Here is a 15,702-nt window from a genome sequence, read left to right as displayed (position 1 = left end):
TATGAATCCCTTCCCCAGAAAAAAGGACATATACAAACTCCACAGAATGCTGACAGTTCCAGGAACCCCAGATTAAAAGCCCAGATGTTGATTAATAGTTGTTGACAGAGAAAATTAATTGAGGAAAGGGACAAGCCACTCATTATTTGTTTAGCCCCTGAAATCCTACCCACTTTGGCACTGGGAATTGCTGGGCATAGGAACCCAGGCACACCCAACCCAACGTGATCATTCCTGTAACAACTTCAGACCCGTACCATGCACAAGTGGGCCAGACAGCTTGGAGTTCTGTGCCATTCCGAGAAATCATGCCTCGCACCAACAAGCTAAAATGACAATTAGCACTTAGAGGTGGCAGTGGTTTTAGTTAAAGCAGCCAGACATCACTAAAGCAGGTGGATCATCTCTGCAAAGAATGTGCTTTTTAAAGCTCAAGTCGTGACTGATTTAGGAGCTCTTCTGCATTTTTACCTAGGAGAGGGAAATGTGAAAGAACACATGAGGGCCGGGCACATTGGCTCATGCCTGTAATCCCAACACTTTGGGAGGCCAAGGGGAGCTGGGCGGATCACCTGAGGTCAGGAGTTCAAGACCAGCCTGGCCAACACAGTGAAATCCTCTCTCTACTAAAATTACAAAATTAGCCAGGTGTGGTGGCAGGCGCCTGTAATTCCAGCAACTTGGGAGGCTGAGGCACAAGAATCCCTTGAACCCGGGAGGTGGAGGTTGCAGTGAGCTGAGAGAGCACCACCACACTCCAGCCTGGGCGACAGAGTGAGACTCTGTCTCAAAAAAAAGAAAGAAAGAAAGAACACGCGAGGACATGATTGAGAGTCTGCGCAGAATGAAGAAAAACAACTCAGTACTCACTCTGCTGTTCTAACTTCAGAAATATGACTCACATCCATTTTCTTTCCTGATTTCCATCTTATGCCAATTCCATGAGGTATTAATATTCCCCTCTATAGATGGGGAAATTGAGGTTTCAAGAGCAAATATTCTGCTTAAAGGATCACATCTAAAGTGAGGAGGCAGGATCTGAACCTAAGACCACCTCTTTCCACAAGTGCCACCTTCTTTATCTGCTAAAGGGGAAGTCTAGGAAGAGCAACCGGTTGAGGATTTTCAAGACATCTCAAGGAGGAGCTTCAGGAACTCAGAGTAGAATGGGGGTAACAGCAGGGAGAGGCAGGAGGTGGAAAGGCAGAGAGCTAATAGCTGGGGCTGTACTTTCTCAGCGCCCACACGCACTTCAGCCCCTTTTCTATCTGTTGGTATGCACTGGGCAGCTTCTCACTGAGGAGAGATAGTGAAGGGCTGGAGAGTCACTGGCCCAGAATGAAAGATGACGGTGGCATGAGGAATGGCACCCCACCTGCATTCTAAAACCCATCATTACTCTACCATCGCAGGAACAAGGACTCTGCTGGCACCCAAACTGCTGGCCGATGATGAGTGTTAAAAACTCTACACATACACGAGATTTCCTATAATCTCAGGAATTCACGTTTACACACTTTAAACAGTTGTCACATCTTACTTTCTGCATGGTTCTTTAACTCGGTCTTCCTTAACTTTACACATGTGGTATCTTGTCAATGAAACACCAAGTCTCCTCAAGTCAAAGCAATGCGTTACATGACTTTACACTGCTCGCAGTGCTTAGATGTAGCAGGTGCTTAATTCATTTTTGTTGAATGAATAGATTTACTGTATACAACCAACCAAAAGTGTGCCTTTTCTCTAAATTCTTATAGAAATAATACTTGGGGAAAATAACAAGAGGACCCTCCCCAATCCTAGCACAGAATACCAAAAGAAACAAACTTAAAATGGGACAAAAACAACCTACAATCCTTTTCCTCAGCCGCACTTCTGATTGTACACCAGGCCAGCCATGCGGCCATGAGCAAGAGTTGCAGGTGCAAGACTACTCTTGGGGTACCAGAGAGAACAACCGAACTGCAAGGAGCCTCCTCAGACACCCTCCACTACTGGGCCATTCCTTAGCAAAAGATGAAACCACTTTCCATAACCACAGTTTGGAAGTCTCTTTTTCGAAAGCTCTCCCTGACAGAACATCTGGGACACGTTTTGGAGAACAGCTCTCAGGGCTACATTACTCTGATGATCGGCAAACGGTGGAACATTTAAAGATGATTCATTTCCATTTAAAGGAGCCTTACCTGCATTCCGTATCCTCTCTTTGTACTGCTGATCTAGTTTTTTCATTCTCTTCTGATATTCCTGTAATGTACCTGATTTCGAACATTTAAAAAATAAAATTATTGTGAATATCAATCTGCCCTACATTTTGTTTCCTAAAATTATTCTGTAGCATCAACACTGACTGTTTCACTAACACCAAAGGAAGACATACCTCCGCAGAGTTAACTCTGGTTCTTAACCAAGGCACACAGCAGAAACCACTAGGGGCCTATTTAAAGTCCACCCAACCCAGTGGATCAAGGGTCTGCAGTGAGTGAGGGGGAGTGCAACAGTGCCAACATCTCCACACTGTTCTGATCAGTTGCCGCAACAGTCTGAATCAACGGGCCTTCCTTTACTGGAAAAGGTTCATTCTCCTTCAGTAAGGTCTAGATCCATGCTCTCCAGTAGAACCTTCTGCAATGGTATAACGTTTTATATTTGCAATGTCCAATATGGCAGCCACTAACCATTTTGTGGCTTTTTTAGCACTTGAAATGTAGCTAGTGGAACTGAAGAACTAAATTATTAATTAAATTTAAACAGCCACATGTGGCTAGTGACAACATTAAACAGATCAGGTATAGATTCTAACCAAATCACTATTCATTCCATTGCTCTTCCCACAAAACAGTTAATTATGAGGGGCACATCTTGTGGGGGAAGTGTTTCCTGATTATAATGCCCAACCTTGGGCTAGTCCAAGGGTGTGGATCACTCACAAGCAATAAAAGCACATACTAGAAAAAGCAGTTTCAGGCCAGGCACGGTGGCTCATGCCTGTAATCCCAGCACTTTGGGAGGCGGAGGTAGGCGGATCACCTGAGGTCGGGAGTTCAAGACCAGCCTGGCCAACGTGGTGAAACCCTGTCTCTACTAAAAATACAAGAAATCAGCCGGGCCTGGTGGCGGGTGTCTGTAATCCCAGCTACTTGGGAGGCTGATGCAGGAGAATCGCTTGAACCCAGAAGGTGGAGGTTGCAGTGAGCCGAGATCGCGCCTCTGTACTCCAGCCTAGGTGACCAAAGCGAAACTCAGCCTCGGGGGGAAAAAAAAAAAAAGCAAAGAAAAAGCAAAAGCTGTTTCACTGACAAGAGGACTCCACAATATGAAAGCGAAGAGCTCACTGCCACAGCTAACTCTCCCCAGGACCTCGCAGTGTGCACACCGCTGTGCTAGACGCTCCTTGTGCATAATCACATGTACTCTCACTTTCTTCATTTTCCAGATCAGAAAACAGATTAAACAAGAGGAACTGGTGTGCCCAAGGTCACATAAACATTTGGTTTAGAAAAAACAGTAAAACTTTATTCTTTGATAACGATGTCTCTCCTAAAAACATCTAGCTTTAGGCACAGTGACGTTCAATTCGTGTTCCACTGAAAGTCCCAAGTGAGATTTCATTTGAAGAAAGAATCTCACACATATTGGAAATAAATTTTTCAAAATCAAGGAGTTTGAGGAATCACCACTTTACTGACAGCAAAAGATAGCAAAATGTACTGGATAGCTAAGATCAGCCAGACCACGTTTTTTTTTGTTGTTGTTTTTTTTGGTTTTTTTTTTGAGACGGAGTCTCGCTCTGTCGCCCAGGCTGGAGTGCAGTGGCCGGATCTCAGCTCACTGCAAGCTCCGCCTCCCGGGTTTACGCCATTCTCCTGCCTCAGCCTCCCCAGTAGCTGGGATTACAGGCGCCCACCACCTCGCCTGGCTAGTTTTTTGTATTTTTTAGTAGAGACGGGGTTTCACCGGGTTAGCCAGGATGGTCTTGATCTGCTGACCTTGTGATCCACCCGTCTCGGCCTCCCAAAGTGCTGGGATAACAGGCTTGAGCCACCGCGCCCGGCCAGACCACGTTTTAGATAACTCCCACAGAGAAGTGAAATACATAGATTACAAGGGTTTGTAATATTAAGAAGCATATTTAGAAATGCAGGTTTTGGCCGGGCGCGGTGGCTCAAGCCTGTAATCCCAGCACTTTGGGAGGCCGAGACGGGCGGATCACGAGGTCAGGAGATCGAGACCATCCTGGCTAACACAGTGAAACCCCGTCTCTACTAAAAATGCAAAAAAAACTAGCCGGGCGTGGTGGCGGGTGCCTGTAGTCCCAGCTACTCGGGAGGCTGAGGCCGGAGAATGGCGTAAACCCGGGAGGCGGAGCTTGCAGTGAGCTGAGATCCGGCCACTGCACTCCAGCCTGGGCGGCAGAGCGAGACTCCGTCTCAAAAAAAAAAAAAAAAAAAGAAATGCAGGTTTCAATCACACCAACCTTCTTGTAGTTGTTGCAACTGCCTCTTGAGAGAAGCCAGTTTGTCCTGATACATCCTATTGAAAAACAAAAAAAAAGTCACACTAACAGATAAAAACATTCAATACTCAATTCCAAAATAACCTACTCACAGAAATTAGCTGGGCTGTTATGGGAAGGTCATTAATGTCCCTTCAAGGAAGAAAGGAGACTAAAGTCTGCTTGCTGGCTTAAAATGCACCAGCAGCCACAGGGATCAGAAAGGAACAAGAAGCCTGGGTTCCTCAATCTTATTCTAATTTTGTAGATTCTCCCATGTTATCCCACCTTTAGAGAACTCATCTAAAACTTGCAACGATAGCAGATTTTAATAAATAAGTGACAATGATAAACAGGCAAGAACACACACAATGTAGAAATGGCATGAAACACAACTCTTACATCAACTCTACAATTAGATTGTAAGTTACAAGGGAGTAAGATTATGCCTTCAGCATGTTTTCTATGCAGATAAGCTCAACAGTGTAAGAACTAAGTTAATAAACCTTCATGTCATTTTTTCAACCACTACTCTTTTAGGATCAGAGAAATAATAGTAATTCAGAAAGAAAAGTTAAAAGGCAGCATTTACTTGCAGCCCCAGCCGGATGGGAACACATAGCATACACAAAGCAAAAGCATTTGGTATGTTAGTTTTTTCCTCTCACACCTAATGGATTATAGGCAGTCATAACTTCAGCAAGTCAGCCTGAAGGTAGGTTCCACATATCAATCACATTTCAGCAAATATTTTTGCTTCTACCTGAAAAACACCCCCAATTTAACAGTGATAAAAACAAGATTTGTGATCTGAAAGAACACTGTCCAACATATAACAAGCACAATAACCTTTTGGTATATGTGCTGCTGAAGTGAGCACATGGGCGTGATAACCTTTTTAGTGCTCAAATAAGGGCTGCAAATACAACCCAACCCTCTGTAAGGGGAGGAGAGTAGGCAGAATTTGAGACTCACACATGTCTGACTCTTTTAGGGCAAATTCTGATGTACTTTCGATGTTCACCTTGAATTACACGAGGCATTCCATTTTAACCGAAATTATTTTCTATATCATCAAATACTAAGGGAGGCCAGGCACGGTGGCTCCCACCTGTAATCCCAGCTCTTTAGGAGGCCAAGGCGGGTGGATCACGTTCGAGACCAACCTGACCATCATGGTGAAACCCTGTCTCTACTAAAAAAAAAAAAAAAATTGGCCAGACGTGGTGGTGGGCGCCTGTAATCCCAGCTACTGGGGAGGCTGAGGCAGAAGAATAGCTTGAATCCAGGAGGTGGAGGTTGCAGTGAGCTGAGATCATGCCACTGCACTCCAGCCTGGGTGACAGAGCGAGACCCCACCTCAAAAAAAAAAAAAAAAAAAAAAAACACTAAGGGGCACAATCAAAAGATCATCTCAAAATGTTGAAACCTATCAAGTACAGGAGAGGGAACAAATGAGTAAACCATGTACAAGTATTTACAAACCCAAGCTATTAAATTTTTCACTTTGAGAGCGCCAGTCAATACCTTTGAATTCAGAGCCTGTCAATACTGACAGATTGAAGAAGTAAGCAACAGCAGCAAAAAATTCACATTCATGGAGATCATGCATGAGGAAAAGAACAGGTATGTAAAAATACCTCTCAAATGGTCAAGGTAAACCAAGCTTTTTGCTTGAAGAGAATAAAAAGCAAGCACAGCTTCAGAAATGAAACTGTGAGAAGGATCAAATGAATTATTAAAGTAATCCTTCTTAGGCCAAGGTAGGAGGATCACTTGAGGCCAGGAGTTTGAAACCAGCCTGGGCAACATCATAAGACCCCATCTCTACAAAAAATTAAAAAATCAGCCAGGCATGGTGACATGTGCCTGTAGTCCTAGCTACTTGGAAGGCTGAGGCAGGAGGATCACTTGAGCTCAGAAGTCTGAGGCTGCATTGAGCCATGATTGTGCCACTGCACTCCAGCCTGGGCAACAGAGCAAGACCCCGTCTCTTAAAAAAAAAAAAAAAAAAAAAGGCTGGGCACGTTGGCTCATTCTTGTAATCCTAGCACTCCAGGAGGCCGAAACAGGAGAAATGCTTGAGCTCAGGCATTCGAAACCAGCCTGAGTAACACAGTGAGACCTTATTTCTACTAAAAATTCTAAAAATCAGCTGGGCATGGTGGCACGTGCCTGTTGTCCGAGCTATTTGGAAGGCTGAGGTGGGAGGATCAATGGATTGAGCCCTGGAGGTTGAGACTGCAGTGAGCTGCTATCACACCACTGCACTCCAGCCCAGGCAACAAAGCAAGATCCTATCTCAAAAAAAAAGTGGCCCAGCACGATGGCTCAGACCTGTAATCTCAACACGACAGGAGGCTGAGGCAGGCCCTGAGGTCAGGAGTTCAAGACCAGCCTGGCCAACATGGTGAAACCCCGTCTCTACTAAAAATACAAAAAAAACAAAAACAAAAAAAAACAAAAAACTCAGCCAGCCGTGGTGGCACATGCCTATAGTCCCAGCTACTCAGGAGGCTTAGCCACGACAATCACTTGAACTCAGGCGGTGGAGGTTGCACTGAGCCGAGATTGTGCCATTGCACTCCAGCCTGGGTGACAGAGTGAGACTCTGCTTCAAAAAAAAAAAAAAAGTACTCCGTCTTTATTCAGCACTGGTTAGACCCAGCTGAATTACCCCTTTGAATTTTAAAGCACAAAAACAATGGGAGAACCCAGAGGATGGCCACAAAACATTTGCAAAAAGGACCTAAAGGGAAAGGAACGTGGATCATCTTGTTAAAAGGTAAAGAACTTTAAAAATCTGACACATTCAACAAATACATATTAAATATACTTTATACCGTTTTCCATCTGGGTGTACCCTAAAAGTGAGTGAGGTTTTTGTTTCTCTCGAATCTGTTCAGCTGTGGCTCTGTCTGAAGACAATGAGGCGGCTTGGGTGAGAGCATGTGCAAACACAGACAGAGCACTGGCCTGAGAGTCAGCATGTGGCCAGGCAGGGTGGCTCACGCCTGTAATCCCAGCACTTTGGGAGACCAAAGCGGGTGGATTACCTGAGGGCAAGAGCTTTGACATCAGCCTGGCCAACATGGAGAAACCCCGTCTCTATTAAAAATACGAAAATTATTAGCCGGGCGTGGTGGCATGTGCCTGTAGTCCTGGCTACTCGGGAGGCTGGGGCAGGAGAATTGCTTGAGCCCAGGAGGCAGAGGTTGCAGTGAGCCGAGATCATGCCACTGCACTCCAGCCTGGGCAACAGAGCGAGACTCGGTCTCCACAAAAAATAAATAAATACATACAAAAATTAGCCAGGCATGGTGGTACATGCCTGTAATCCCAGCTACTTGGGAGGCTGAGGCAGGAGAATCACTTGAACCTGGGAGGTGGAGGTTGTGGTGAGCCAAGATTGCGCCACTGCACTCCAGCCTGGGAGACTGAGTGAGACTCTTGTCTCAAAAAAAAAATTAAATAAATAAATACAAATAAATAAATAAATGAGAGTCAGCAGCCCTGCTTTTCAACTGGGGCTTCTCTGAGCTCTCCAGGCCTCCAGCACCTTGTGTAGCACGTTAGTGCAGTGAGTTCACACTCATCTGAGAACCAGCTGCTTCAAGACACCAATTATCCTCTCTGTGCATTGGTTTGCCCACTAAAAAAGAAAAAAAAAAAAAGGCCGGGCACAGTGGCTCACGCCCATAATCCCAGCACTTTGGAAGGCCGAGGTGGGCAGATCAGGAGCTCAGGAGTGCGAGACCAGCCTGGCCAACGTGGTGAAACCCCGTCTCTACTAAAAATACAAAACTTAGCTGGGCGTGGTAGCATGCACCTGTAGTCCCAGCTACTCAGGAGGCTGAGGCGGGAGAATCATTTGAGCCTGGGAGGCGGAGGTCGCAGTGAGCCGAGATCCTGCCACTGCACTCCAGTATGGGCGACAGAGCGAGGCTCTATCTCAAAAAAAAAAAACAGTAAGTGGTAAAAGGCCCTTTCCTGTTGTACGGCCTCATTCCCTCCCCTGTGTCCATTGCCCTCAAGATTCTTTCTAGGGAGTACTCAACAGAGTCTTATAATGTGAAGAATGATTAAATGTAATTAATTTAAAGTGGAGAAATTGCAAATATACATGGTCTTTGGAAGCGCTATGGTCAAAATCATACACACAAGGTCACTACAGATTAAGTATCCCTTATCTGAAATGCTTTGGAATCAGAAGTGTTTTGGATTTTTTCAAATTTTAGATTATTTGCAATATACTTACCAGCTGAGCACCCCAAATCCAAAACTCGGAAATCTTAAATAGTGCAAGGAGCATTTCCTTTGAGCATCATGCTGGCACTCAGGAAGTTTTAGTTTTGGGAGCATTTGAGATTTCAGATTTAGGATGCTCAATGTATAAAAAGATTTTGTTGTCAATTCTATGTTCCAGTAAAGACACAGGCAAATCATACTCACTGTTCCTTCATTTCTACATAGTCTTCTTCATCATGCTTTGCCAGGTCAGTTTCACTAGCATCCTCAGTGTCTGAATAAAGTTAGGAAAGAGGGGCTAGTTAAAATCATAATTCACAGAGCTGGCATCACCTGACACAGAGTAGGCACTCAATAAACTCCTGTAAAATCAATTTCTATTCAATGCAGGCTGGCACAAAGCCATCCATGAAAAACATTACATACAGTTAGTAGGCCATCCCTATCTGCAAACGTGAAACCTGTGGACATGGAAGGCCAATGCAAAGAATTTGAGTATCCTGAGGTTGTGATATCCATCAAGTCCCGGAACCAGTCCTCCATGAATACTGAGGGACAGCTGTACTTCTGAAAAGAAAAGGCCATTTCCAACTTACGGTCAGATTTATGCAAAAAGCTTGCCTTTACCTGAAATGCAGCCACAGAATAGGGTGTCTCAGACACAGGCAGTTATGGTGAAGGCTGCTACTTCTGCAGAAACAACAATGCCGGCAATTTAAGAAAGGAGATGCGGGCGTAAGACCGGATACTGCAAGCAGTCAAGCCTTACTCACTGTTCCAGAAAAAAACCAGTATGTACATTCTCTCTTGATACATACCCAGTTGGAACCTTTCACACATTTTACATCAGGATACATGATTGTCCCTCAGTATCCGCGGGGGAATGGTTCCTGCAACTCCCTTGGATACCAAAATCCTCAGTTGCTCGTCTTTGACAAAATGGCACAGTATTTGCATATAACCTACGCACATCTTCCAGTATACTTTTTTTTTTTATGAGACACAGTCTCATTCTGTCACCCAGGCTGGAGTGCAGTGGCACGATCTCGGCTCACTGAAACCTCCACCTTCTGGGTTCAAACGATTCTCCTGCCTCAGCTTCCCAAATAGCTGGGATTACAGGGGTGCACCACCACGCCCAGCTAATTTTTGTATTTTTAGTAGAGACGGAGTTTCACCATGTTGGCCAGGCTGGTCTCGAACTCCTGGCCTCAACTGAACCGCCTGCCTCGGCCTCCCAAAGTGCTGGGATTACAGGCATGAGCCACCATGCCTGGACAACAGTACACTTTAAATCATCTCTAGATTACTTACAATATCCAGGCCAGGCATGGCGGCTCATGCCTGTAATCCCCGCACTTTGGAAGGCCAAAGCGGGTGAATCACCTGAGGCCAGGAGTTCCAGACCATTCTGGCCAACATAGAGAAACCCCATCTCTATTAAAAACACAAAAGTTAAGGCCGGGTGCATTGGCTCACACCTGTAATCCCAGCACTTTGGGAGGCCAAAGCAGGTGGTTTACCTGAGGTCGGGAGTTTGAGGCCAGCCTGACCAACATGGAGAAACCCCCTCTCTACTCAAAATACAAAATTAGCTGGGGGTGGTGGCGCATGCCTGTAATCCCAGCTACTCCCAGCTACTTGAGAGGCTGAGGCAGGAGAATGGCTTGAGCTGAGATCGTGCCACTGCACTCCACCCTGGGCAACAAGAGCGAAACTCCATCTCAAAAAAAAAAAAAAAAAAAAGAACAAAACAAACAACAAATAAAACCCCAAAAATTAGCCAGGCATGGTGGCAGGTGCCTGTAATCCCAACGACTCCGGAAGCTGAGGCAGGAGAATTGCTTGAACCCCGGAGATGGAGGTTGCAGTGAACTGAGATTGTGACACTGCACACCAGCCTGGGTGATAGAGTGAGACTCCACCTCAAAAAAAAAAAAAAAGGTTACTTACAATATCCAATAAAATGTAAATACTATGTAAGTAGTTGTTACACTACACTGTTTAGGAATAACAAAAAAAGTCTGCACATGTTCAGTACGGATTCAATTTTTTCCGGAATATTTTTGAGCTGCGCTTGGTTGAATTCACAGATGTAGAATTCACAGACATGGAGCGCCAACTGTATACAATAAAAAAGGTAATCTGACACAAATAAATATTTTCCAAGTTACAACTAAAGGGAACAAGGAGGAGGCCAGATGATCAAACGAAAATTGTTTCAAAACATCTTAAACATTGCTCTTAGAACAAGCATTAATGGCTGGGGTGTCTACAAATTTTTAACAGCCCCTATACTGCAAGGAAAAAAAAACCCTCAATTTTGGCTCCACCGCGCCCCCTCGTGGGGATGAGATGCAGCGCAAGTGCTTCACATTCAAAATCTCTGGTTAAGCCTTGTCTTCGGATGGAGTTAAACCGAATGCAGTCCTTCAACTTTCCATGTCATGCATATGCAGCTGTCTTTTGTAAGGCTGTTGCAGATCCAATTCCCCACAAACCCTTCTCCCCTCCTTCAGTTAAGAGGCCTTCCCTGAGTTCCTGTCATGGTCAGCCACATTACTTGGCACTCGGGAAATTCAGATGAATAAAACGTATGCACCTTTCCAAACAGCTGGTCTAGCTTTTGCTCCACGGCCCGATTTTGTCCCAGAATATTCCATTCACATATAGATCTCTCTTTATCTCCTCTTTCTTCTCCCTTGATCTTTCATATTTCATCACCTTCCTCCTCCTCCATCCCTCCAAAATAGCGTCCTCACACTTGCCAAATTATAAAGCTCAGTTTGAAAAGCAAGGCTCTGAGACGCTGTGATGACAGTGTAAAGAGCATGGGACTGAAAACACACCACCTGGGGACCATTAAGCAAACCCCTCCCTCTCTTACCTGTTTCCGGGAGGGGGGCGGGTGGGGAGAACATTTACTGAGTATTTACTGTACCAGGCCAAGTACTTTATGCGCATGTCATTTAATCCCTATACCGACCCTAGGAAGTGCTTTCTAGGTCAGGTGTGGGAATTAAACAGCTTCATTACAGCTGGGTAAATCGAGGCTGGAAAACTTTAGTTTACAAAGCTGAGTTAAGTGACAGAGCCAAATTTAAACCTGTATCTGGCTGGTTCCAGGTCCCTTTCCTTTAACCAACCTGAGTTATCAATACTGTCCTACCTAAAGCATAGCTGACATGCATTTCGGGGGTGGGGAGGGGCAACTTTGGACTCTGATGCTCTCAGACACAAAAAACGGGGGAACTACACTCGGTGCATTCAGTAAATGAGTTTCTCATTCCTACTAGTGAAGATGTGAGGTTCAATCAGAGACGGCTGGGAGGGAGGACGGGGTCTTAAAGGGACCCCCAGCGTGACAACGTCTAAGTCCCCTCTCCCCATCACAGTCAAGTGTAACGCACCCAGGGCTTCCCCGCTACTCCAGCGCGAAGGGGAGTAACTTCCCCGAGTCCCGCAACTCCCGGCGGCCCCTCCACGCAGCCCCAGGCCCCAGAGGCCGCCCCGCCCCTCTCCCAAGCAGCCCCACCCCCTCCCTAGCGGTCCCACCTCCGCTCCCGGCGGCCGGGAGAGCTGCAGGACTCACCTTCGTCCGACTCGCGGCCCCGACAGCTGCGCTCGTCGTCCTCGGCGCTCTCCAGCTCTTCGTCCTCCTCGGGGTAGTACTCGGGGGCCGGCGGCGCTCCAGCCTGGGCCGGGGCCGGGGCCAGCAGCCCCGCGGCACTCATGTCGCCTCTGACCGCAGCTGAGCGTGGCCCAGGGACACCGCGGCCACCCGCCCTCGGTACTCGCCGTCTGCCTAGCAGCGTCCGAGGGAGCCCCCAACTCGAGGAGCGGGAGCCGCGGCGACCCCTTCCCGGTCTCCGCCGAGCTCCGCCCCCCGCGCCCGCGCTCGGCAACCGGGGCCTCGCGCCGCGGGCGACTTCCGGGTCGAGAGCTGCCCGACGACGGCCTGACTCCGCCATCCTTGGGGGAGTGGAGATGCCGCTGGACGCCCAGTCGCCACAACCTCAGCCCTTTCATCGCCGTCTTAAAATCCTTAAAGTATAGTGGGGGAGGGGCGGAGCCAGGTTCTCTAGAGTCAGGCAAATCTACGGGCAGGCCCAGCAGCCATCAGGACCCCGAGGCTCGCAGGCGACTTCCGGAAACAGCCGCCAGGCGGCGCCTGGAGCTAGAACTAAAGCAGGGATCGTTAGCGACCTAGGGGCGGAGGGTTTGAAGGGCCCTTGGCAGGTGGAGGTGGTCTCTAATCTAAGCAGGGGAACCACGCGAACTGCCCCCTTGTTAGGTCGGAAAACCTAGACATCCAGAGTGTGCGTGATCATGCAGCCTGGCTCCTCCTGTGACTACTTAGAGCTTTATTAAGAGCTAAAAGACAAGGATGCTGATATTCCATCCTGGGGACAGCAAAACAGTATTTTCCCAGCCCTTAGGAATCCTTTCTATTTGTGTAAGGTTTATTCGATAAGATGTTCCCCCGGTTTTACAAACGAGAAACGAGCTGTCGTTTGCCTAAAAAAAAATAGCAACGTCCAGTCTGATTTTTTAGACTCGGAGACCCAGGCCTTCCGCGGTACAGCTGTCTTGAATATTAATTTTTTCAAAGGTGCTTTTGCCTAATCCAACAGCTTGCTCTGAGCTCTCAACTGAAGAAGGGGAGAATTTGCCTACCAGAAGTTATTTGGCTAAGCAAGACCTACGTGGAAGCTTAAAAACCAGGAGAGCTGAGTATCTGCAAGAATTAATTTGTGGGATTCCCTCTGAGTAGAAGAGGGACACGGTGTTACAAGTTTTGCTCAAAGAATAGATTTAAGGTGTCCCTTTAGCTAAGAGCAGTGTGGTCTAGTTGTGTGTAGCGAGAAAAAAGGATAAGGTTTTTAATGGTTTGTCCAAAGTAGCCCCACTTTCATGTTCCACCCGAGTCTCCGTAGGAAACGCAACCAGTAGTGAAAACACATGTGAAAACCAGGGTGGAACCGAATATTCCCATTCTCAGACCTTTTGTGATCAAATTTCTCTCTGAATTGGCCCCCATGGACTCTTCTAAAAATGAAACATTATTCCCATCCCATTTATTTTGACATTTATTTACTACCTTGTTTTAATTAAAATCTTGGCTCTATTTGTAAGGGATTTTTTGTCCCAACAAAACTAAAGAATTTCCAGAATGGAATGCTAAGATGTCTTTCCAGGAGTTCCGAGATCTTCTGAAGCGCCTTCTAAATAAGAATCATTCTCAGATCTCACCAGGTCTGCCATCTATATTTAAACTAGGATTTCGGAACTGTCTCGTGTCCAAAAGATGAAGTCATTTTCTTTTTTTGTGCTGTTGGAGCACATCTAAATTATTTGCAATCAACTATATTGAGTAACTTGCGTTCCTATCAGTAGCAATAATCATAGTGCAGAAAAAGCAAAGATTTTAGAAATCAACAGTTCATTGATACAATGAATTTTTAAGTTTATTTCGTTGCTAAATGGTTTCCTTTCAAGACGCTGAGATTTTTATCATGCTTATGTTTTACTGCTATCTTGACTGCAAACAGCATCTGTAAATGGTCATGCATTTCTTTTTTATATGTAATGAACAGACACAACTGAGCACTTGGGTGATGAAAACTTACCCCATTTTTTCTACCCAGATTGCCAGCTGCAGAACTAAAAAATGCTCGTAAGTGAAGGTGGACCTACTCAAAAAAATTATGTTGTGGCTTTAGTCTTACCCAACCTTTAGATTTATTTAATATGATTTTGGACAGTCGCTAATCTCCTGTAAAAACCAAGTTTCCTCAAAACCAAGTTTTACCACCTTGAAATCTTTTTCTGTATGCCTTCTCACAATGGTACTCAGACACCGCTCAGCAACTCGACTTGACTTGAAGTGAAGTGCTGCCAGCCCCATTTCCACAACTTCTTTGCTTCCAGGCCTTCTCTGCCTACCCTAACACCGAAACTGAAACTTTAAAAGGGGACATCACAATTGGAATGGAGTATGATTTTTTTTTTTCTTTTTTTTGAAACGGAGTTTTGCTCTTTTGCCCAGGCTGGAGTGAAGTGGCATGATCTCAACTCACTGCAACCTCCACCTCCTGGGTTCAAGCGATTCGAGTAGCTGGGATTACAGGCGTGTACCACCACGCCCCACTAATTTTTGTAATTTTAGTAGTGACGGGATTTCACCATGTTGGCCAGGCTGGTCTGGAACTCTTGACCTCAGGTGATGAATGGAGTATGATTCTTAAACACTAGAAGAAACATGTATACTGTTTAGAACACAAACACATTTTGTCAGCTGGAGTTAAAAAGTTAACAATCGAGGGTTCTCTGAGAACTAAGGCCCTGTGTACATCTGACAAAACTGAGGATCAAAATGTGTTCCTGAAACGAAACAATTTCTTCATCAAATGCTAAATTCTAAAGTCCATAAACTTACTTAGGGTATTAAGAGTAAGGAAAGCAGTTTTCTGTTTCCGGTGTTGATTTGATCAGCATATCCAGTTTCACAAAAATAACACAAATGGGTCTTAGTAGCATGATGCACTTTCACCCCTGGCAGGCACTATCCTTTAGCGTGGATCAAGAGGAGTCTCTGATTATCACATATTACACTTGGGTCAAAGCTCGTTATCCTTTGGCCCCTCGTTCACATAAAATCATTAAAACCTGTGGCCCTGGAAAAAGGTTACACTGAATAAGTTTGCTGAAACCTTGTTAAGCTAATAATAGGGTTCCCCTACCAGTCTTTCTACTGTCATAAAAACCTACAAACTGAAAATTTCTAAAGCTTTGTTCTTGCACCCATCAAAATGTGCCCTGCATTGAACGCTTAGTTGGGCAAAGTATGCACCAAGTACTGTGTAGAGACTTTTTTTCCCCCAACGGTACCAAACTGACGGCTGCTGAACTCAATGCAAGGAGAAGCAATTCCCTTGCAAGAGATTTTAAAAAGAAAT

At 45.7% G+C, this 15,702-nt stretch overlaps 1 protein-coding gene across 3 annotated transcripts in view; it reads right to left on the bottom strand.

The window, feature by feature from the left end:
• The window catches only part of SUDS3 (SDS3 homolog, SIN3A corepressor complex component), a 42,886-nt gene extending 30,253 nt beyond the window's left edge, over positions 1 to 12,633 (bottom strand). For all 3 annotated transcript variants that reach the window (XR_012420726.1, XM_005572372.5, XM_074007998.1), the window contains exons 1-4: positions 12,336 to 12,633; positions 8,948 to 9,017; positions 4,478 to 4,533; positions 2,187 to 2,258 (exon numbers count right to left, since the gene is read on the bottom strand). Coding sequence is in view for 2 of the 3 variants with exons in the window: in XM_005572372.5 (XP_005572429.2) it covers positions 2,187 to 2,258; positions 4,478 to 4,533; positions 8,948 to 9,017; positions 12,336 to 12,477 (340 nt within the window). In the remaining variant the exon portion in view is untranslated. The remainder of the gene's footprint in view (positions 1 to 2,186; positions 2,259 to 4,477; positions 4,534 to 8,947; positions 9,018 to 12,335) is intronic.
• Positions 12,634 to 15,702: the final 3,069 nt, after the last annotated feature.

The sequence above is a fragment of the Macaca fascicularis genome, chromosome 11 (assembly GCF_037993035.2).
Source record: "Macaca fascicularis isolate 582-1 chromosome 11, T2T-MFA8v1.1".
In the NCBI taxonomy this organism is placed as follows: Eukaryota; Metazoa; Chordata; class Mammalia; order Primates; family Cercopithecidae; genus Macaca; species Macaca fascicularis.
This window is presented reverse-complemented; position numbering and strand designations above follow the sequence as displayed.